Genomic DNA, 24453 nt, shown 5'->3' with positions numbered 1-24453 from the left:
ACTGTTGCAAAGTGGAGGTGATTCCAAATGAATCCCTGTGAATGATGTTGGCAAAGCCATCTAAACATACATGTGCTTGGTGTGGGCACTGACATTTATGTTGGTTTATAGGATTTCTTTGTACCTTCAAAATTATTTATTCTCTCTATAATCACTCTTTCTGTAGTGTCATTTTATTACCTTAATACAGCTCTATTCAATTATCATACAAGGCTTTATATAAGTCAAATAGCATTCCCCTGCAAAGCTAACCATTTTAAATGATATTTTAAAGATCCTTGAGGTGGAGTGGTTACTATTTGAAATGTGACAGTTCCAAACTCTTCATAGTGACTGTGTGCTTTGTTGCATTTTAAAGACATTTACTATAGAACATTTGAAGAATTAGGTGCTTGTGTATTAAATGCCTGCCACCTGACAATTATCTCAAGGAAGAAATTATTTTGGTTTAGTTTAAGCTTAATGTAAAGAAAAAATAATTTATGAGTTTTCAATAAGACTTTAAGATGGATTCCAGAACTGAGTTTAATTGTTTCCACACCTAGATAAGAGTGATTTGTGTGTCAAAATTAAGCATATTGGCAGGTCATCCTGTGTAAGTTTGTACACAGAGTTGAAGTAAACTTATATTTTCACTTGAAGTTTTTTTAATAGCATTTATTTCTTCTGCCAGTTATTTTAGTTCATTGACTTAATTTATCAACCCTTCTTTAAAAAAAAGTGAGAGGAAAAAAGGCCATAGTATTATCACATTTGTATATGTGGGTTTCCTAAACCATATGGTGATTTCTAATTAGAATACAAAGGATTCTTTGAGGAGACTAACTTCATAGTATCTGCAATGGTGGGCATCACAGAAGAAGAGAGTTTTCTTGGATTTCCAACAAGGACATTTTTGAGAGAAACTGTGTGGTCTGTAATTGTCTTTGTATTCGAAGTCTGATAAAGTTATTGATGTGCAGATCAAGTTGGTATTTTGAAGCTGGTAATTTAATTCTGGATGTTTGATCCTCTCAGTCAGTGGTTTGACTTGATTTTTTTAAAAGGCAGCTTCAATATTTAATTTCACGTGTACCCTCTCAGTAGAGATTTCAAAGGATACTTTGCTGGATCCTTGACTGCCTTGTCTATTTGTTCTTGTTTTGCATGCAAGAGAGAGCCAGAAGCCTTTCTTCTCATTGTGTACACATCGTATTAATGGATTTACTCTGCCTGTATCGTCTCATTACTGGAAACAGCCAGAAGCACAGAAGTCTTTCAGTGTATGCAAATAAGGCAGAATCATCTACCTGAGAGTTAATATTCTCTGCTTTTAAGTGTATTCTAAATCTAATGTTTGTATTTAGAGCATAACATCCTGTTATTTTTTTTATAGGCAAAAAGCTAAGCAGGCTCAGGCAGCTGTTTGATGTTGGCTTCAAGTGTTATTAATTTCATATTCTATTATTCTTTTCACTGTAGCACAAGTGAAGCTGATGTGGAGGCTGTCATGGATAAGTTGTTTGATGAGCTGGCTCAGAAACAAAATGATTGTACGTAAGTTAATTTCTCTTGAAAGAGAATACATTTAGAACACAATGCCCAATCTCCACTGACCAATTAATAAGTTCCATTGCTGTATATGGGTTGATGCCACGCTCAAGTGGCAGTCATTGTATCAGCATTTTGTCTAATTTATGTGTTGAATCATGTGCTATTATTCATCAAGCTATGCATTTCCTATCTGTAAGAGATGAATTTTATAGTAATTATCCAGACAAGATTGAGTCTTTGTTCATGTTCCCATAGTAACTAGACCAAGGATTCTAAAAGTGCAAGGCAGAGAGCTGCGGCTGAATAAAGCTTGTGGAACCGTTGCCGACTGCACATTTGAAGAGCTGTGTGAGAGAGTGAGTATCCAGACACGTTCAGACTCAGTGGCCTTTTCACATGTTAAAATACTTCATATTTTCCTCTGTGCCTGTTTCAAATTTTAAAATACAATTTACTGAGTCAGAACTGGTTTATTAGTCTCATTAAGAGAAATACTCATCTGTATATGCCCATGTGCTTTTTATAGATATTGGCAAAAAATTTACACTTAGAAGGGCTCTAACACAAAATTAGAAATACAGAGAGAGCTGTCAACTATTGCTGGAAGCAAAACTAAAACGGGCTTTCGGGATATTGTGTAAAAGTCAAATGTAAGAAAATTTCGTTTTAAAAAAGATATGAAGTTAGTATGTGGGGAAAGGAAGATGATGTAATACTACCATGATCCAGGATATATGATGTAAAAGAGTTTCCATTCCTTGTTCTCATGTATCCTCTGTTATTGTTATAATATCTGACCTATTTGGGTCAGGTTAAGGAAAGTGAATTTTTTTAACTGTGACATCTATATTGTATAATAGTATTTCCAACAGAGAAAAATATATATACACACATTTTCATATAAATAAGAGAGACATTGATTACAAATTAATTATAGATATGAATTCTTTCTTTTGAAAGCTCTGGGAATTCTCAGGACTCAATGAGTATTCAGTTGATTATAAATCTTAAGAAAAACAAAGTCAATGAAATATAACTTTAAGCATAATACCTCGTTGTCATGTGTAATGTATCATTCCAACTGGTCTCTCTGATTTATCTTGACTTTTAAGTAACTAAAAAGGAATTATTTTTCAGGGAGAAGAGAAAATATTTTTTATACCTGCTAGCCATTTTATGGCTACTTTTCTTAAAAACTAGTAACTTCATTACTTCTAAATTTGTAATTTTCAACCCAGAGAGAAGAATCCAATCTAACAGATGATATCACAGTAATAAAGCACTTCAAGACCTATAATGATTAGGATGAATTAGAATCCTTGGACAGGTTGATAATGTCAGTGTCAGTTATGAAACTCATTCTGGGTGATATGGACCGTTCATACTTCTATTGGGTCAATCTCATCATGGTCCTAATAACCTAATATCTTTAGGCATAATTTTATTAGGGTTTTCATTTAAGTTTTATTTACTTTGCCCAAGAAATAAACTTGGGAAAAATCTTATATATCTGAGAAGCTTACCCTACTTCCATAGAAGGGGACCTAGTGAGGAAAGGGAAGGACAGATCAATTGTGTCTTGGGGTAGTAGGGCAAAGGTAGGTCTCTTAGAGCAACCACTGAGTTTTAATCTCTTTTTTTCCTGTGTGCTCATTATTTCAGGATACTTAGTACCAGGAAAAAGTCACTAATCAGGGACTAAAATCTTCATAGTCTACTGTACGGGGGTCGTGAAGAAGACGAGTGATTGGAACATTACCTTGAAAAATTGAGATAACACATAAAAATAATTATTTTTATCTTATTTGACAAAAATATGGATTATAATAGGAACTAAGAACTGAATTCCTAAAATAATGAATAAATTACTATTTATTTTTTGGCATACCTTTTTTGACAAAATAGTATATCCCGTTTCATAATTTGGTTGTTTGAGTACATGGAAAGCCCTGTTTTGGAGAAGGCAGTGGCACCCCACTCCAGTACTCTTTCCTGGAGAATCCATGGATGGAGGAGCCTGGTAGGCTGCAGTCCATGGGGTCGCTAAGAGTCAGACACGACTGAGCAACTTCACTGTCACTTTTCACTTTCATGCATTGGAGAAGGAAATGGCAACCCACTCCAGTGTTCTTGCCTGGAGAATCCCAGGGATGGGGGAGCCTGGTGGGCTGCCGTCTATGGGGTCGCACAGAGTCGGACACGACTGAAGTGACTTAGCACAAAGCCCTGTTTAATTCATGAATATTTCAGTGACTTTCTTTTAAAGTTCATATGGTGTCATTGTCCTTGTTGAGTTTTTTCTTTCTTCAAGTTGGCTAGATCTTCATTTGTTAGTGACTTTGCTTGAATACGTTTACTTTATATCCATATTGTAATTGTGGGATACTTACTACCTCAGACTGGATGACTGACATTGAATATTGACATGATAGGTTGGATTAAGCTAGTATTAAGCTGTGATGCAAGTTTGAGGAAGGATTATATATTTTTTAATTGAAATATAACTGACCTACTCATGTGTTAGTTTCTGGTGTACAACATAGTGATTCCAACACTTTTACACATTGCAAGATGACCACCACAGTAAATCTAGTTAACACCTATTACCTTATATAGTTAAAAATTTTTTTTCTTGTGATGAGAATTTTTAAGATCTACTAGCAACTTTGAAATATGTAATATAATATTATTAATTATAATTCTCATGCTATACATTATATCCCTATGACTTATTTATTTTATAACTGAAAGTTTGTACCTTTTGACCTCTTTCACCCATTTCTTCCACTCCCCAAGCCCCATCCCTTGCAGCCACCAATCTGCTATCTGTAGGTATAAGCTTGTTTTCTTGTTTTGTTTCTGTATTTTTAGATTCCGCATGTAAGTGAGATCATGCAGTGTGTGTCTTTCTCTCTCTGACTTACTTCACTTAGCATAATGCCCTCAAGGTCATTCCATGTTGTTGCAAATGGCAAGATTTCATTCTTTTTTATGGCCAAATAATATTTCAGTATGTAGGTATACCACATTTGCTTTCATTCATTGACTGGCACTTAGGTTGTTTCCATGTCTAGACTATTGTAAATAATGCTGCAGTGATTATATGGTACATATTATAATTTCAAGTTACTGTCTTTATTTTCTTCAGATAAATACTGAGAAGTAGAATTGCTGGATCATATGGTAGTTCTATTTTTAATTTCTCAAGGACCCTCCATAATGTTTTCCATGGTATCCGCACTAATTTACATCCCCAGCAATAGTGTTCAAGGGCTCCTTTTTCTCTACATCCTCACCAACACTTATTTCTAGTCTTTTTTTTTTTTTTTCACTTTACAATACTGTATTGGTTTTGCCATACATTGACATGAATCTGCCACAGGTGTACATGAGTTCCCAATCCTGAACCCCCCTCCCACCACCCTCCCCATATCATCTCTCTGGGTCATCCCAGTGCACCAGCCCCAAGCATCCTGTATCCTGTATCAAACCTAGACTGGCGATTCGTTTCTTACTTGATAGTATACATGTTTCAATGCCATTCTCCCAAATCATCCCACCCTCTTCCTCTCCCACAGAATCCAAAAGTCTGTTGTATACATCTGTGTCTCTTTTGCTGTCTCACATACAGGGTTATCATTACCATCTTTCTAAATTCCATATATATGTGTTAGTATACTGTATTGGTGTTTTTCTTTCTGGCTTGCTTCACTCTGTATAATAGGCTCCAGTTTCATCCACCTCATTAGAACTGACTCAAATTTATTCTTTTTAATGCCTGAGTAATACTCCATTGTGTATATGTACCACAGCTTTCTTATCCATTCGTCTGCTGATGGGCATATAGGTTGTTTCCATGTCCTGGCTATTATAAACAGTGCTGCAATGAACATTGGGGTACACGTGTCTCTTTTAATTCTGGTTTCTTCGGTGTGTATGCCCAGCAGTGGGATTGCTGGGTCATAAGGCAGTTCTATTTGCAGTTTTTTAAGGAATCTCCACACTGTTCTCCATAGTGGCTGTACTAGTTTGCATTCCCATCAACAGTGTAAGAGGGTTCCCTTTTCTCCACATCCTCTCCAGCATTTATTGCTTGTAGACTTTTGGATTGCAGCCATTCTGACTGGTGTGAAATGGTACCTCATTGTGGTCTTGTCTTTTTTATGCTAGCCATTCCAACTGATATAAGGTGATATCTCACTGTGGATTTGAATTGTATTTCCCTGAGAATTAGTGACATTATACATCTCATGTATCTGATGGCCATCTATATTTTCTTTGGAAAAATATCTGTTTAGATCATCTGCCCATTTTAAAATTGGATTTTTTTTTTTTTTTTTGCTATTGGATGAGTTCTTCTTATATTTTGGATGTTAACCCCTTATCAGATGTGTGATTTGCAGATTTTCTTCCATTCAATAGGTTGCCTTTTCATTTTGCTGATGGTTTCCTTTACCATGCAGAAGTTTTTTAGTCTGATGTATTCCCACTTTATTTTTGATTTTGTTGCTTTTGGTTTCGGTGCTAGATTTAAACAACATCACCAAGGCTTAGGTTAAGGAGCTTACTGCCCATGTTTTCTTCTAAGAGTTTTATGGTTTCAGGTGTTATCTTCAATTTTTTGGGTTAATTTTTGTGTATGGGGTAAGATAGTGAACAGGTTTCATTCTTTTGCACGTGGCTGTCCACTTTTCACACCGTTTATTGAAGAGACTGTCCTTTCCCTATTGTATGTTCTTGGCTGCTTTGTCATTAATTAATTGACCATATGCATGGATTTATTTCTGGGTTCTCTGTTGTGTTCCATTAATCTATGTACCTAGTTTCATACAAATATTATGCTTTTTTGGTTACTATAGCGTTGTAATATAGTTTGAAATTGGGGAGCATGATGCCTATAGCCTAGAGAAATTCTTAAGATTTCTTTGGGTATTCAGGCTCTTCTTTGGTTCCACATAATTTTTTTTTAAATTTTATTTTTACTTTATTTTACTTTACAGTACTGTATTGATTTTGCCATACATTGACATGAATCTGCCACGGGTGTATACGAGCTCCCAATCCTGAATCCCCCTCCCACCTCCCACCCCATATCATCTCTCTGGATCATCCCAGTGCACCAGCCCCAAGCGTCCTGTATCCTATATCGAACATAGACTGGCGCTCTGTTTCTACATGATAGTATACGTTTCGATGCCATTCTCCCAAATCATCCCACCCTCTCCCTCGCCCTCAGAGTCCAAAAGTCTGCTCTACACATCTGTGTCTCTTTGGCTGTCTCGCATACAGGGTTATCATTACCATCTTTCTAAATTCCATATGTATGTGTTAGTATACTGTATTGGTGTTTTTCTTTCTGGCTTACTTCACTCTGTATAATTGGCTCCAGTTTCATCCATCTCAGTAGAACTGATTCAAATTTATTCTTTTTAATGGCTGAGTAATACTCCGTTGTGTATTTGTACCACAGCTTTCTTATCCATTCATCTGCTGGTGGACATCTAGGTCGTTTCCATGTCCTGGCTATTATAAACAGTGCTGCAGTGAACATTGGGGTACACATGTATCTTTCAGTTCTGGTTTCCTCGGTGTGTATGCCCAGCAGTGGGATTGCTGGGTCATAAGGCAGTTCTGTTTGCAGTTTTTTAAGGAATCTCCACACTGTTCTCCATAGTGGCTGTACTAGTTTGCATTCCCATCAACAGTGTAAGAGGGTTCCCTTTTCTCCACACCCTCTCCAGCATTTATTGCTTGTAGACTTTTGGATCGCAGCCATTCTGACTGGTGTGAAACACATAAATTTTTTGATTGTTCTATTTTTATGAAAAATACCATTGGAGTTTTGGTAGGGAGTGCATTGGATCTATAGCTTGCTTTGGGTAGTGTGGACATTTTAACAATATTAATTCTTCAGATCCATAAGCATGGACTTATTTAATAAGTTTCACTTATTTATATCTTCTTTAATTTCTTTCATTAATCTCTTGTAGTTTTCAGCAAATAGGTCTTTCCTCTTAGTTAAATTTATTCTCAAGTATTTTATTCTTTTTGATGCAATTATAAATCAGATTGTTTTCTTAATTTCTCTTTTTGATAGTTTGTTATTAATATAGAAACATAACAAATTTTTGTATATGATTTTGTGTCCCGTGACTTTGCTGAATTCTTTTTATTATTTCTTTTTTTTTTTTTTTTAGTTTTTTATTTTTTACATTTTAAAATCTTTAATTCTTACATGCATTCCCAAACATGAACCCCCCTCCCACCTCCCTCCCCCATAACATCTTTCTGGGTCATCCCCATGCACCAGCCCCAAGCATGCTGCATCCTGCGTCAGACATAGACTGGCAATTCAATTCACATGATAGTATACATGTTAGAATGTCATTCTCCCAAATCATCCCACCCTCTCCCTCTCCCTCTGAGTCCAAAAGTCCGTTATACACATCTGTGTCTCTTTCCCTGTCTTGCATACAGGGTCGTCATTGCCATCTTCCTAAATTCCATATATATGTGTTAGTATACTGTATTGGTGTTTTTCTTTCTGGCTTACTTCACTCTGTATAATCGGCTCCAGTTTCATCCATCTCATCAGAACTGATTCAAATGAATTCTTTTTAACCGCTGAGTAATACTCCATTGTGTATATGTACCACAGCTTTCTTATCCATTCATCTGCTGATGGACATCTAGGTTGTTTCCATGTCCTGGCTATTATAAACAGTGCTGCGATGAACATTGGGGTACATGTGTCTCTTTCAATTCTGGTTTCCTCAGTGTGTATGCCCAGAAGTGGGATTGCTGGGTCATAAGGTAGTTCTATTTGCAATTTTTTAAGGAATCTCTACACTGTTCTCCATAGTGGCTGTACTAGTTTGCATTCCCACCAACAGTGTAGGAGGGTTCCCTTTTCTCCACACTTTATTATTTCTAACAATTTCCTGGCAGAGTCTTCAGAGTGTTCAATATGTGGTGTGTCATTCACAAACAGTGACAGTTTTATTTCTTCCCTTTTAATTTGGATGCTTTTTACTTCTTTTTCTTGCTTAATTGCTCTGGCTGGAACTTGCAATACTATGTTGAATGAAAGTTCTGAGAGTGGGCATCTTTGTCTTGTTCTTGATCTGAGAGGAAAAACTTTTAACTTTTTGCCATAGAGTCTGATGTTAGCTATGGGCTTATTATATATGACCTTTACTATACTGAGGAACATTACCTCTGTATCCACTTTGTTGAAAATTTTTATCATTAATGGATGTTGAGTTTTATCCAAATGCTTTTACTGCATCTCTTGAGATCATTAAATGATTTATATCCTTCATTTTGTTAATTTAGTGTGTCCAAATTGACTACTTTGTACATGTTGAGCCATCCTTGCATAACTGGAATAAATCCCAATCCCATTTTAATATTGTGTGATCCTTTTAATGTACTGATGAACTTGGTTTGCTAGTATTTTGTTCAAGATTTTTGCATCTGTGTTCATCAGGGATATGCATGCCCAGTTGTGTCTGATTCTTTGTGACTGCACGGACCGTAGCCCACCAGCTTTCTCTGTCCGTGTGATTATCCTGGCCAGAATACTGGAATGGGTTGGCATTTCCTCCTCTATGGGATCTTCCCAACCCAGGGATTGAACCTGTGTCTCCTGCATTGGAGGCAGATTCTGTACCACCCAGTCACCTGGGAAGCCATCAGGGGTATTGGCCTGTAATTTTCTATTCTTATGACATCCTTGTCTGGTTTTGGCATCAGGATAATGCCAGCCTTGTTAAATGAATTTGGAAGTGTTACCTATTCTGTTGTTTAGAAAAGTTTGGGAAGTATTGGTATTACTACTTCTTTGAATGCTTCATAGAATTCACCAGTGAAACTGTCTGGTTTTTGATTTCAGGAGGTTTTTGATTTTTGGTTCAATTTCACTGCTAAATTTGCTATATTTTTTCATGATTCAGTCTTGGTACATTGTATGCTTCTAGGAATTTATCCATTTCTTCTAGATTATCAAATTTGTTGATGTATAATTGTTTATAAGAGTCTCTTTTTAATTTAATTTTTAAATGGAAGTATAGTTGATTTACAATGTTGTGCCAATCTCTGCTATATAGCGAAGTGACTCAAACACATATAGACATTTATTTTAAAAAATATTCTTTTCTATTATGATTTATCACAGGATATTGAATGTAGTTCCCTATGCTATGTAGTTTACATCTGCTAATCCTACACTCTCAGTCCTCCCCATCCCTCTCCCCCTCCCCCTTGGAAACCGCAAGTCTGTTCTCTGTGTCTGTGAGTCATTTGTGGCTATGTTTATTTGTGCCATATTTTAGATTCCACATATAAGTAATACCATATGGTACTTGTCTTTCTCTTTCTGACTGACTTCACTTAGTGTGATAATCTCTGATTGTATCCATATTGCTGCGTATTATATCCATATTGTCATTATTTTCCTGTTTTTTATGGTTGAATGGTATTTCATTATATATAGGGACCACATCTTCTTTATCCATTCATCAGCCAGACATTTAGGTTGTCTCCATGTTTTGGTTATTGTAAATAATACTGCTGTGTACACATAATAGTCTCTTTGATCACTTGTATTTCTGTGGTATCAATTGTAATGCCTCCTCTTTAATTTCTGATTTTATTTAAGTCCTCTGTTTTTCTCTTGGTGAATCTAGCTAAAGGTTTGTGAATTTTATGTTTTCAAAGAACCAGTTCCTAATTTTATTGATCTTTTCTATTGTCTTTGTGGGCTCTATTTTATTTATTTCCACGCTGATCTTTGTTATCTCATGAAGGGCTACATTTTAAAGTTTGTTTGTTTGTTAGTATTTTCTTGGTATGATGATTTTGCATTTCTTTGCAACCCTTAAAAACTATGTCAGTTCAGATATTGAACACTTTGCAGGAAGAGGACTCCTGTACCTCTCCCAGCTCCAAGCACAGTTCCTCAGATCTGAAATCCTGCAAGTTAACATCTGGTCTTTTGGTCTGTGGGATTCCCATTCTCTGCAAATCTACTGTTCAACACTATCCTGCCCAGAGAAAAAGTCTCAATTAGGAGACCCTATAGTACCTTCATAGTAATAATAGCAAACATTACCATGTACAGGCATCATTCTAAGTACTTTATATATATTAATTAATTTAATACTTACAATAGGTAGGTACTACTATCCCAATTTATAGGTGGAGAAATTGAGGCACCAAGATATTAAGTTACTTTCCTAAGATCACATAGCTAGTCAGTGGCAGAGCCCAAGACTTGAACTCCTTGGTAGCCTAGGAGTCAGATTCTGTGCTCTTAATCACTACAGTATATCTGAAATACTGTCCTGGAAAAATTCTACATCAAATCTTTAATATAATTCTGGTTCAGCCATGAAATACAATCAGGTACTTTGTGAATTGTCACATTTGAGCTAAACCTTAAGCCTTATGTAAAGCATGAAACTGGCTGGGGAGCAGATAACCTCCAGTCTGAGAGACCTGCTTCTCTGTTAGAACCTTGGTGCAGAACTCTCCGACTCACATACCTTGTCATGTCCACTGGGAATGGGCTCAGCTACTGACCTCTCCATCCCCTAAAGGCAAGCTAGGGCCTGTGCCTTCAGGATAGGGACCTCATGCCTTAGGCAGCCTTGTTCCTTTTCTCCTTAGTAAAAACAAATATCATTTTTTTCCTCCCAATCATGATATGAAAAAAGTTGGGAAGCCCTGCCTTGGAGAACTGCGGGAAGGTAAAGGAGAACATGTTTGAATGATCTTTGTTCCCTATCACTCCCTCCACGTTAGAGCTGTGCAAAGGAAAGTGGCGCAGATTCATTTCTCCAGACATAACATGAACTTTAGGGTTTTCTTTCCTTTCCTTGACATAGTTACTTGGCTTAATCACAGGGTAATGGAGAAGTCAGAAATATCATTAGTGCAGTCAGTGGTTTTTGAAGTGTGGTTCTTAGAAGTCCAGGGGCCAGAGACACTATCAAAGGTCCTAGAGGTCAAAACTCTCTCTAATAATACCAGGATACTGTTCGCCTTTTCCATTGTGGTAACATTTGCAATAATAGAGCAAAAGCACTGGTGGATAAAACTGCTGGTGCTTTAGCATGAATCAAGGCAATGGCACCAATCAGTGTTATATTCTTCATTGCCCATGTACTTACAGTTCCACTCTAAAATGTCCTTGAAGAAGCAGTAAAAATGATTAATATTGTTCAATCTCAACTGTTGAGAACATGGTCATGAAGGAAGGATATCTAAAGTTCTTCTGTATTCCAAATATGAGGGTTGTCTTTAGTAAAAGCATTTGTGCAGTTGTTTGATTTGTTAGCTAAACTACCTACTTTTTTCATGGAACACCATTTTCACTTGGAAGGATAAGTGATAGACAGACTATGGTTATTCAGGTTTGGCAGACATTTTCTCACAGTGTTTAACAGACATTTTCTTGAAAATGAATAAAGAAAAAGTTCGCTTCTTTCATTTTAAGAAAGCAACTACCAGTATTTGTTGCCAATGATAAAATTTGAGCAAACGAGTGAAAAGTAGAATTTTGGAAAACTTGTTGCTGCCACCATGAACTTGGTATCTCTTCCCAGTTCTTAAGTATTTTTTTTTCCTGATGAGATTGATAGTGATATTAACAAAGATCTGGTATTGTATAATTAAATACATTTAGAAGATATCCATAACTCTTTGAATGAATATTTTCTAATAACCAATGTATACTCTTATGATGAAGGTCCATTTAAAATGCAAGAAAGATGAATGGATTTTAATATAACAGAATTTTTAAAATATGCTAATATTGTTTTATATTCTGCATTACAACTGTCATTTTAAAAATTACTTCTTGTCAAATTTTAAAAAAATTTTGGATAGACTTTTTTTTAGAACAGTTTTAAACTTATAGAAAAATTGAGAAGGTAGTCTAGAGAGTTTCCATATACTCCCAAATCCAGCTTGCCCTGTAATTAACATCATACATTACTATGGTATATTCGTTGTCATTAATGAGCCAATATTGATACTATTTAAATTTATTCATTTATTATTTAGATACATCAAGTCTCAGTTGCATGGTGCACAGTCTTGGTAGTTATGTAGCTTGGGCTTAGTTGCCCTGTGGCATGTGGGATCTTAGTTTCCTGACCAGGAATCACCGGTTATTAACCATTGGACCAGGGAAGTCCCTATATTGATATTGTTAACTAAAGTCCATATATTATTCAGATTTCCTTAGTTTCTACCCAGTATTCAATTTCTGTTCCAGGATCCCATCCAGGGCACCACATTACCTTTAGTCATCATGCCTCCTTAGATTCCTCTTGGTTGTAACAGTTTCTCAGACTTTCCTTGCTTTTGATGACCCTGACAATTTTGAGGCATACTGGTCAGTTATTTTGTAGAATGTCCGTCAATTGAGATTTGTCTGGTGTTTTCTCCTATCTTGACTGGAAATGTGGACTTCAGGAGGAAGCCCACAGAGGTCAAGTGTTATTTTCATCAAGTCGTATCAAAGGTACATATTATTAACATGACTTGTCACTGTTGATGTTAACCTTGATCACACTTGTCTGATGTAGTGTTTGTTGGGCTTCTCCACAATAAAGTTACCCTTTTCCTCCTTTTTCCTTAGTGAGCTCTTTGGAAGGAAGTTCTTATTGAGTTTTCATGTAGCAGCAAAGAAGAAAATCCACATTTATCTAATAAGGCTGTTAAAAGACTTTTCCCTTTCCCACTACATATTTGTGTGAGGCTAGATTTTCTTCAACCAACCTATGGTTGGTTCAACTAAAGCAACATGTCACAGTATTTTGACTATAGAAGCAGGTATGAGAATTCCACTATCTTCTATCATGCCAGGCATTAAAAAGATGTGCAAAAAGTATAAAACAATTTTATAAAAATATTCCTCTTACAAAATTATTTTCATTTTAGAAAATATAATTATTTTCACAAAAGTTTTATTTTTTTTATTTTTATAGGTTGAATATAAGTTTTATCATTGCTATTTTAAATAAATTAATAAATATTTTAGAATTTTCTCAGTTTTCATTGCTAATACAGTAAATATTGGGAGATAAAACCTGCAGAAACAAAAGCTCGTGGGTTCTTCAATAATTTTTAAGAGTGTTAGGGAGTCCTGAAACCATAAAGTTTGGGAACTACTTTCTTTAGAGTTAAATTTCTGTGAACCTAAAATGAAAGTGCCCTCTATTCAAAGAAAGCAAACCAGAACTGAATTCTAAAGCCTTAATGAGTGAACTGACTATACCTAAATTTTCCTTATTGAGAAATGTAATTTTTACACCTGCAGAAAATTGTTTCCTCAACTGATAACTGTGCTCACAAGTAACTGTTTGCAAAGTAGTTTGTTATTTGTGTCTTAAAAATAATGACAGGTGGCCAGGTGTGTTTGCAAAAAGTCTGAGCAGAAAAATATATCCGTTGATGCATATGCATGGGTGTATATGTTGTTCACTGTCAACTTTTTGTTCATTAGCTTTCTTCTGTGGTTCTTAGTATTCAAGGAATGGAGATCCATCAGATATGTGTTTTGCTTTTCAACTGTCTATTAGTCTTGATTATGTCATATTAATTTGTATATTGTTAGACTTATCAAATTGTAGCAAACAGAATCTCTTGGGGAGTGTTGCTAAAAGAGATTTACCTTCTCGTTCTTTGTTCTCTCTCTATTTCATTTGTTGTATTCCAAATGAAACCACTGAATAGGGACTACTTCTGGTTTGTGTACCTGGTACACTCTCAGTAAATACTAAAGGATGAACAGCTTTTATCTCCACTGTTTGGCCGAGAGTCAAGGCTGATGGTGTTTGGATGCCAGTGGTGGTGATTAGCATCAGGAAATAAGGGCATTAATCACCAGAGCTGAGGCAGCCCAAGAATCTCCTTGGCTATTTACCTTCCTGGCAGCAAAACCATTCTGGTAACATGGCTGATCCATGTGTGTCTGTTCCCCAGATATTCTGACCTCTGCCTGAATAAGGCAGTCTACCACCCTGGCTAAAGCATAGGAACAGGTAGGGCAGAAATGAGATTCCAAAGAGCTGAGTAGAGAATGGGTCAAATTATTGTAGGGAGGAAGGTAAATCCAATGTCAAAAATGAGTCTTAGGTCTTTCTGTCCTTTATGTTTCCCTGACCTCATTCCCAGTCGACCTTTTAGGTAAGAAGTCATAGTCTTGATGTTGAAAGTCACCTTGAAAGCCATCTTATCTAACCACCATTTATCCAATCCTGAATTCTCCCTACAAACTCTTGCTTGCCTTGCTGTGCCAGTTTGAGGGGTGCAATTAAATGTATGAGAAGGAATTTAGGACATATGCACTAAGATGGTAAGCTTCAACATACATATCTGGACCCAACTGTTTCATATTGGCCCGCCGGATTATGAGGAAAGTTTTTGGAAAAAAACCTCATAATTAACCCATACCATAATTTGATTTAAAAAGTTAAGGTATATGCTAGTAACTTTTAACCTGAATCTACATAATTATCCTGAAAATTTTAAAATGAAAGAATAAGAATTTGCTGTAAGGTTGGAAGTTAGACTGAAAGATCAGTTTTACTAATTGTTGATGATAGTTAGTCTTTTCTAGGGGAATAACTATATATTGAGTAAAAAGTTATGTTTTGTGTGTGTGTGTGTTTACTATTTTAAAGGAAAAAAGACTTTTAAGAGAAATTGCCCATTTAAAAGGGGCTAGATTAGAAATTAGAAAACTGTGGCCACTTAGAATAATTGTGGTCATTTTCATGATACAAATGGAGATAAAAATAATCTGAAGGACTGGAGTAAAACTGGGTGGAGAGAGCACCTTCCTAGTTTCTTCACATGGGAAGTTTTCACACAGACACATTGTGAGACTAAGTAGTCTTGCTCAGCTTCTGTTCCTAGACTGGAGTAAGAACATCTTAGCTGATGAGCGAGTATGACAACAAAAAATTTAAGCTCTTCAGGCCATGGACTTCTCAGACATAGGTGCTTGAAGCCTCTCTTAGGGAGGAAATTTGCTTTCATTTTCTTGAACTATATTTATGTCGTTGCTAACTTAAATAATTTAAAATGTACTCAGTCCCTATAACTGGAGAGAAGTTGCTTCAGGATTCCCAGAGGGTCTCAAGGGAAGAGGAAGTGTGCTAAGAACTGTACACCTTCAACATGTCCTTTTTTCTCCTTTTAGAAATAAAATTATTTTGAGGCTCAGATCGAGTAGTAGATGCAACTCCTCATATTCCTCTCAAAATCACTTCTACTGTAGGAAAGCCAGACAAACTAGTATTTAATACTTGCTTTGGTCTTTGGAAGGAGTGTGTCTATTGTTCCAAAAATGCTTAAGAAATGTGAATTAAAAATTTAAATTAAAGAGGTTATTAACTTTGTAAAATGAAAATTTAAAGTACATGGTCTCACTTGGCTTTTAATAATACATGTATCATAACCTTAAATAATAGTCAGGAATAGTTCCCTAAACAGAAGACCTGTATAATGAAATGATGGGTAAAGGGTTAGGAAAATCTAGGCCAATCAGTTGGTGGCTCAGACAGTAAAGTGTCTGCCTACAATGCAGGAGACCCGGGTTCAATCCCTGGGTTGAGAAGATCTCCTGGAGAAGGGAATGGCAACCTACTCCAGTATTCTTGCCCCCGCCCCAAAAGGGGCTCAAAGAAATATTTCGGAGAAGGAAATGGCAACCCACTCCAGTGATCTTGCCTGGAGAATCCCAGGGACGGGGGAGCCTGGTGGGCTGCTGTCTATGGGGTCGCACAGAGTTGGACATGACTGAAGCGACTTAGCAGCAGTAGCAGCAGGCCAATCAATTAACATGACTATAAAACACTTTAAAAGTACTTGTTTGATTTTTTAAAAGAGCTCTAATACTGGTGGTTTTCCTAATGCAAGCTTCCAATTGGCTTGATTTTTTTTTAACAAAAAATTGTTTAACCAAAGTATTCCTTTGATTTGTAATTTTAAAGTTTTTCTGTTTCTCATTGTAAGGTATATGATTTGATATATTTCATAGTATCTTCCCCTAGATGGGATCAGCTAACTCAAAATTAGTAATTACTTCCTACATTGCTAATTAAAATATTCAGTAAGGTACATCTCACTGCTGCTGCTGCTGCTAAGTCACTTCAGTTGTGTCCGACTCTGTGTGACCCCATAGACGGCAGCCGACCAGGCTCCCCCGTCCCTGGGATTCTCCAGGCAAGAGTACTGGAGTGGGTTGCCATTTCCTTCTCCAATGCATGAAAGTGAAAAGTGAAAATGAAGTCGCTCAGTCGTGTCCAACTCTCTGCGACCCCATGGACTGCAGCCCACCAGGCTCCTCCATCCATGGTATTTTCCAGGCAAGAGTACTGGAGTGGGGTGCCATTGCCTTCTCCACTAGACCTATTATTACTTTGAGATGTAAATATTTTATAGAAAGAAGTAGGAGAATTATTAGAATATACTGTTTTGTTTCTTAAAATAACTTTTGAAGATACTGTTGAGTCAGGGAAAAGATTTTGAGAAAAAAGCTAGAAGTGAGGGGTAGTATTACGAAATTATGAGATTTCCACGTATTTTAGGGTATCAACTAGAAAAAGAGAACAATGTGAGCTGTGAGTTCAGTTTTATTTGGGGAGTTCCTGAGGACTATAGCCTGGAGACAACCTCTCAGATAACTCTGAGGGACTCCTCCGAAGAGGTAAGGGCTAGGTCAGTATATATGTAATTTTGGCTAAGAAGATACATGCAGTTAAGCATATACCAAGGTTGCTGTTAGTCTTGAGGAACAGATGCCTCTGTTAATGGTTTTCATGCTTTTCTAAGTATGAGAAGATGCAAGAAATTCGGTTCATAAAATTTTTCCCCGAAAGTATCTATCTGAAGGCTTGTTCTGCCGGTTTTCCCAGAGCACAGAGGGCTTCCTTCCTGATCTCCACCCTGAACTCCTTTCAGAGCATGTTAAAGGTCAGCAACTACCATGGCTACTGGCTTCATTCTTATAGAACCAGAACAACATTATTTGTTGTCAAGGATCAAGTACTATTTAACTCTATTATTAATCAAAAAGCATATGTTTTATAAGATTTCCCTCCCAAGTTTCCTACAATGATTCAGTGGTCAGCAACTATTTCTTAAGTGCCTCCATATCAATGTGCCACAGTGTTATGAGGAATATAAAAGGAGTGGAAGGAGTTTCTTTCAAAGAGTTTACAATTTAATAAGGGAAATAACATGAATCAAATACCAGACAATGCAGTAGAGTGGAAAGAGGTCTAGCTGAATCAAAAAATATGAATCCCAGTTGTTACTCAGATACTATGTAGCTGAGTGGCCTTAGGTCACTTAATCTCTCTGGGTGCAATACTGTGCCTCATCATAAAATGCATGATGTGATTAGCTAATTTCCTTCACTCTTGTCAGCTATAACACTCTATTTTAAAGAGCTGTGCTCTTTAAATACATATTATGAGTACATCAGGAGGTCAGGATGATAAGAATTAGGAAGGCTCTCAGGAGACATGAGATTTAAGGAGAAAAGTGATCTTGACCTTGAAAGACAAGTAGAATTCAGAAGAGCAGACTGAAGGTGATCTGAAGGCAAGCAACAATGTTACCGGAGGAAGAGAAGATACTTGCCTAATGAGAGCAGAGTGCCATGTTGGAGAGAAAAGGGAAGTAAAAATGAAAATCCCAGACAGATTGGCCGTAATATCAGGCAGAGGAGCATAGACTTCTTACCCTGATTCACAGAGAGTCACCTGCAGAGGTTTTGAGCAGAACATGGTACATAAAACAATGTTTTAGGAAAACTAATGGGGCAGTAAACTCTAGAAAAGGTTATAACTTTCACCAGCATGTTCTAGTAGATAGGCAACTAACATCTCCTCTTGAGAATGTTATCCTTTCAGGAAGGAAGCTTGCTAAATAAATAAGCCAACATGCTAGTTATTGGAGTAATCTTCAAATAAAGCAGGGTAGCAGAGAGAGTCCCACCCATTTTATATTAATATTTATAGCCCTTTCCCCCAGTCATTCAATAGATATTCACTGAGTACAGTAGTCCCCCTGTATCTGTGGGGGATATGTTCCAATCCTGAAACATATTGGATACTTGCAATTAAGAGTGGGTGGATGCCTGAAACCATGAATACTATATATACAATTGTTTTTCCTTCACATACATATCTATGATAAAGTTTAATTTATATAAATTAGGCATAGTAAGACAATAACAACAGTAACTAATAATAAAATAGGTTAATTATCCACCAGGTTGCAAAAGAGTCAGACACAACTTAGTGACTAAACAATAACAACTATGATAAAATTTTTAAGAATATGGTCTCTCTCTCAAAGTATCTTATTGTACAAATGTAATGCTTTTTCCATCTTAACTAGGCACTTGTCGTGCGCTATGGCTGTTACTTTTACAGTTTAAGATACAGCAGCAAAGTTAGCATGAAATTCTTTTTCCTTCACAATTTTGCAAGGAGATGATTCACTCTTACCATAGATTTTAGCAACCTCAGCATAAAATTTTTTTTCATTCCTTATTCAGTCGGGAATAATTTTACCTTTTCATTTAAAGGAAGCACCTTACAGTTTCGCTTTGGTATATCTGAATTACCAACATCACTACTTTTGCACTTTGGGGCCATTATTAAGTAAAATAAGGGTTACTTCAACATAAGCACTGGGATATCCAGAGAATTGATCTGATACTTGAGATGGCTACTAAGTGACTACTGGGCCGAATACCCTTGACCAAGATGTGATTCACATTCTGAACTGGATAGTGCAAGATTTCATCACACCACATAGAACAATATGCAGTTTAAAGACTTATGAATTGTTTATTTCTGGAATTTTCCATTTAATGTTTTCAGACCAGGGTTCACCACAGTTAATTGAAATTGTGGAAAGTGAAACCTGCTGTACTTAATGGAAAGCTGGCATAGTTCTAGGTGCGGTAGGCAGATGAATAAAAGTCAGTCACCACTTAGTTTAGAGGAGAAAATATGAGTAGAATATAGCGTGTGAGGCAGATTATAATTAGTACCATAGGGTCTGTACGACCAGACTTGTGTCGGTAGTCAGAGAGGGACTGAGCATCGAAGGCTGCAGGGCTGGAGACACTGCTGGCGCAAGAAAGGATTGGGAGGGCGCGAGGGGTGGCTGTTTGGTTGGTCCAGAGGATGGGGGATCATGAGGGCAACTTTTGTGATCTTTTCCTCCTCTGAGGTTTTATGCTTCTATGAAAAACACAGAGGTAGAAAATTTCAGAGTATATTTAGAGATTTCAAGACCCAGGAGGGTCTGCCTTCCACTAATAATAGAGTATCTCCTGTCTGACCAACCGACCTGTAGATCACAACTGTCACTCTGGACAAAATCTAAAAAATAATTATCTGAAAGGCATTATTGAGCAACCAAAAGCAGGGAAAAAGTGGAGCACTATCCACACATGGAGAAAATATTGACTCTGATGAATTCTTATTTTTATAATTTTTTTTTTTTTTTTTTGCTTGAGAGCAGATCACAGTTGACTTTTTATGGGCTATCTAAGAGAGGGTGGGATGATTTGGGAGAATGACATTCTAACATGTATACTATCATGTGAATTGAATCGCCAGTCTATGTCTGACGCAGGATGCAGCATGCTTGGGGCTGGTGCATGGGGATGACCCAGAAAGATGTTCTGGGGAGGGAGGTGGGAGGGGGGTTCATGTTTGGGAATGCATGTAAGAATTAAAGATTTTAAAATTTAAAAAAAAATAAAATAAAAATAAAAATAGATGGAAACCTGCAGTATTCCTAACTTGAGGAATCAGAGGGAGAGCGACCATAGCAGCTGCAGAATAAGAGGAGAAATGGAAATGAGAGAAAGAGTCCAACATTCTTCATATAAACTCTGCCCAAGTCTTGGGTTAAACTATGTATGTGCAACTAAGGCTAAAAATAAATTGAACAGAGATTTTTAGTCACTGCCCATCGCAGAGGAGATAGAGTCTGGGGTCTGAGACTACCCAGATTAATTATCTGCTATGATAGCTACAACAACAAAATCAATATACTTTGTTGGAATATAAAAGAATCTCAAGTCTCTACAACATATCATCCACAATATTCAGAATATAATAAAAAATTACTGGATGTGTCTAGACATAGGTAAATCTGACCCATTTTAAAAGAGAAAAAGGTAATCGACAGAAACTGAAGCTGAAATGACACAGATGATAGAATTATAGGCAAAGATTTTGAAGTAGCTTTTATATTTATACTCAGGAAAATAAAAGAGCTATATACTGGTATTGAATGAACAAAAAGGAAATCATAACAGAGAAATTGAAACTATAAAAAAAGAACCAAATGAAAATTCTAAGACTTCTGGAAATTAGAAATTCTAGACTAAAAAATTTTAAGTTCACCATATGTACTTAACACTAGATTGCAAATGATAAGAGAGTTCAGTTCAGTTCAGTTCAGTTGCTCAGTTGTGTCTGACTCTTCGCGACCCCATGAATGGCAGCACGCCAGGCCTCCCTGTCCATCACCAACTCCCGGAGTTCTCCCAGACTTGCATCCATCAAGTCAGTGATGCCATCCAGCCATCTCATCCTCTGTCATCCCCTTCTCCTCCTGCCCCCAATCCCTCCCAGCATCAGAGTCTTTTCCAATGAGTCAACTCTTCGCATGAGGTGGCCAAAGTCCTGGAGTTTCAGCTTTAGCATCATTCCTTCCAGAGAAATCCCAGGGTTGATCTCCTTCAGAATGGACTGGTTGGATCTCCTTGCAGTCCAAGAGACTCTCAAGAGTCTTCTCCAACACCACAGTTCAAAAGTATCAATGCTTCAGTGCTTAGCCTTCTTCACAGTCCAACTCTCACATCCATACATGACTACTGGAAAAACCATAGCCTTGACTAGACGGACCTTAGTTGGCAAAGTAATGTCTCTGCTTTTGAATATGCTATCTAGGTTGCTCATAACTTTTCTTCCAAGGAGTAAGCGTCTTTTAATTTCATGGCTGCAGTCACTATCTGCAGTGATTTTGGAGCCCCCCAAAATAAAGTCTGACACTGTTTCCACTGTTTCCCCATCTATTTCCCATGAAGTGATGGGACCGGATGCCATGATCTTCGTTTTCTGAATGTTGAGCTTTAAGCCAACTTTTTCACTCTCCTCTTTTACCTTCATCAAGAGGCTTTTGAGTTCCTCTTCACTTTCCGCCATAAGGGTGGTGTCATCTGCATATCTGAGGTTATTGATATTTCTCCCAGCAATCTTGATTCCAGCTTGTGTCTCTTCCAACCCAGCATTTCTCATGATGTACTCTGCATAGAAGTTAAATAAGCAGGGTGACAACATACAGCCTTGACGTACTCCTTTTCCTATTTGGAACCAGTCTGTTGTTCCATGTCCAGTTCTAACTGTTGCTTCCTGACCTACATACAGATTTCTCAAGAGGCAGGTCAGGTAATCTGGTATTCCCATCTCTTTGAGAATTTTCCACAGTTTATTGTGATCCACACAGTCAAAGGCTTTGGCATAGTCAATAAAGCAGAAATAGATGTTTTTCTGGAACTCTCTTGCTTTTTCCATGGTCCAGCAGATGTTGGCAATTTGATCTCTGGTTCCTCTGCCTTTTCTAAAACCAGCTTGAACATCAGGAAGTTCACGGTTCACGTATTGCTGAAGCCTGGCTTGGAGAATTTTGAGCATTACTTTACTAGTGTGTGAGATGAGTGCAATTGTGCAGTAGTTTGAGCATTCTTTGGCATTGCCTTTCTTTGGGATTGGAATGAAAACTGACCTTTTCCAATCCTGTGGCCACTGCTGAGTTTTCCAAATTTGTTGGCATATTGTGTGCAGCACTTTCACAGCATCATCCTTCAGCATTTGAAATAGCTCAACTGGAATTCCATCACCTCCACTAGCTTTGTTTGTAGTGATGCTTTCTAAGGCCCATTTGACTTCACATTCCAGGATGTCTGGCTCTAGATGAGTGATCACACCATTGTGATTATCTGGGTCGTGAAGATCTTTTTTGTACAGTTCTTCTGTGTATTCTTGCCGTCTCTTCTTAATATCTTCTGCTTCTGTAGGTACACTTAAAGATAGATCAATAGAAATTTTTTAAACTATTTATTTATCATTTTTGGCTGTGCTGGGTCTTTGCTGCTGTGCTTGCGCTTTCTTTAGTTGCGGGGAGCAGGGGCTTCTCTAGTTGCAGTGCACGGGCTTCCCATTGAGGTGGCGTCTCCTGTAGAGCACAGGCTCCACACAGGCTCTAGGGAGTGAGCTTCAGGAATGTGGGATTGTTTACCCCTCAGCATATGAAATCTTCAGGGACCAGGGACTGAACTCATGTCCTCTGAATTGGCAGGTGGATTCTTAACCACTGGACCATGAGGGAGGTCTGGAGATGAAGAGAAATTATGCCATCTGAAAAACAGAAAAAGATTTTTTAAAACAAAGCCTCATAACTTAAACTATGTCAAAAGGTTTAACTCATATGTCATTGGAATCCCAGAAGGAAAAAGGCGAGAGAGTAGGGCAGAAAAAATTTGTAAAGAAAAAATGGCTGAAACTTAGTAAAAGATGTAACTTTACAGATTCTTGAAGCTCAAAAAACTTTGAGATAGCAGATAGAAAGAAAATCACTCCTAAGCATATCATGGTCAGACTGCTGAAAATCAAAGATAAAGAAAATTTCAAAGCAGCTAGAGGAACAAGGATATAATTAAGGACCAACTTCTCATGGAAAGTGATGGAAACCTGAAAACTATACAACAACATCTTTAAAGTGCTGAAAGGAAAAAACTGATGATTCGGAATTTTCTATCTACAGATTTAAGAGTCTTGGCTGGAACTTCTGTGTGGGAGAGTGATGTGCACTCAGGCAGGATAGAAGGTTGAAGTCAGTGTAAAGGGGCTTGCATTATCAGGTAGCAGAGTTTGGATGAGAACCTTCTTCAGCATAAAGCAAACTCGTCAGTATTTTTTTTTTTAGCAGATCTGTATGGGATAATCTGGCAAAGAAATACAGGATTGGCTCTGCTGCTACCATATGTGGAGCCTTGTATGCAGTAGATAAAGCTGCCCTTGAGGATGGACGTGGACCTAAGTGAGCAGTAATGCCATTATGTGGAAAAAAGTGTGCCCTTTCCTTTTGATGGATGATGCTTCCCCTCATCAAGGTGCATGGCTTAGCAAACCAAGCGTGGACTGGATTTCAGCTCCTAGTTGCCCCATCACCCAGAGACAGAAACCAAATTTTCACAATAGATTGAAAGAACAGATGAATATGAGAGAGATCTGTGGGACTGGATATAGAAGGATCTTAGGTCCAAGGCAAGTCACTGAGAGCTCTGACATTTTCAGTTTGGATGACCAGAGGAACAGCAAGACCCTTAACAGAAATACCAGAGGTAAGAGAAGGGCTGTCACAAATGATTGGAAGTCTAGTACGGAAGTTATAGACCTGGAAGATATTTGTAGGGGTGTGTTAATTTGGAGCCTCAGGGGGTCAATGAAATCACCTGAACTGACATAGAAAATGGAAGCGACATAGGGGTGGAGTTGGAAAATACATTATCACGAGAGTCAGTTGAAGGAACCAGAGAACGGTGCTAGAGTAGATGAATCAAAGGTTCAGTAGCAACAGTAGTATTTCCCACTCTTTTAAAGAATTTTTAAACATGGAAGTAACTTACTAGATGGTAGCATCTTGGGATTTGGATATTGCTTTGTAGAAGGTCTTAATAGACTATAACAAGCACCTCATCTTAATCTAATTTTACAGCTTTCAGCTTTATGTAGAAACTCTGTAAACAGCAAATTATTATACACATTTACATAAATATATAAAAATTATCTTGCATACATTTTGGTG

The 24453-nt window shown here is 37.3% G+C and overlaps 1 protein-coding gene across 6 annotated transcripts in view; it reads left to right on the top strand.

Annotated features, from left to right (window-relative positions):
- AFG1L (AFG1 like ATPase) overlaps positions 1 to 24453 on the top strand; it is a 197326-nt gene that overhangs the window by 147521 nt on the left and 25352 nt on the right. For all 6 annotated transcript variants that reach the window (XR_011258582.1, XR_011258581.1, XR_011258580.1 and 3 more), the window contains 2 exons: positions 1462 to 1532; positions 1789 to 1889. Coding sequence is in view for 3 of the 6 variants with exons in the window: in XM_069598185.1 (XP_069454286.1) it covers positions 1462 to 1532; positions 1789 to 1889 (172 nt within the window). In the remaining 3 variants the exon portion in view is untranslated. The remainder of the gene's footprint in view (positions 1 to 1461; positions 1533 to 1788; positions 1890 to 24453) is intronic.

The sequence above is a fragment of the Ovis canadensis genome, chromosome 8 (genome assembly GCF_042477335.2).
Source record: "Ovis canadensis isolate MfBH-ARS-UI-01 breed Bighorn chromosome 8, ARS-UI_OviCan_v2, whole genome shotgun sequence".
Taxonomy (NCBI): domain Eukaryota; kingdom Metazoa; phylum Chordata; class Mammalia; order Artiodactyla; family Bovidae; genus Ovis; species Ovis canadensis.
The sequence above is the reverse complement of the archived record's forward strand: the minus strand, read 5'-3'. Positions and strand labels throughout refer to the sequence as shown.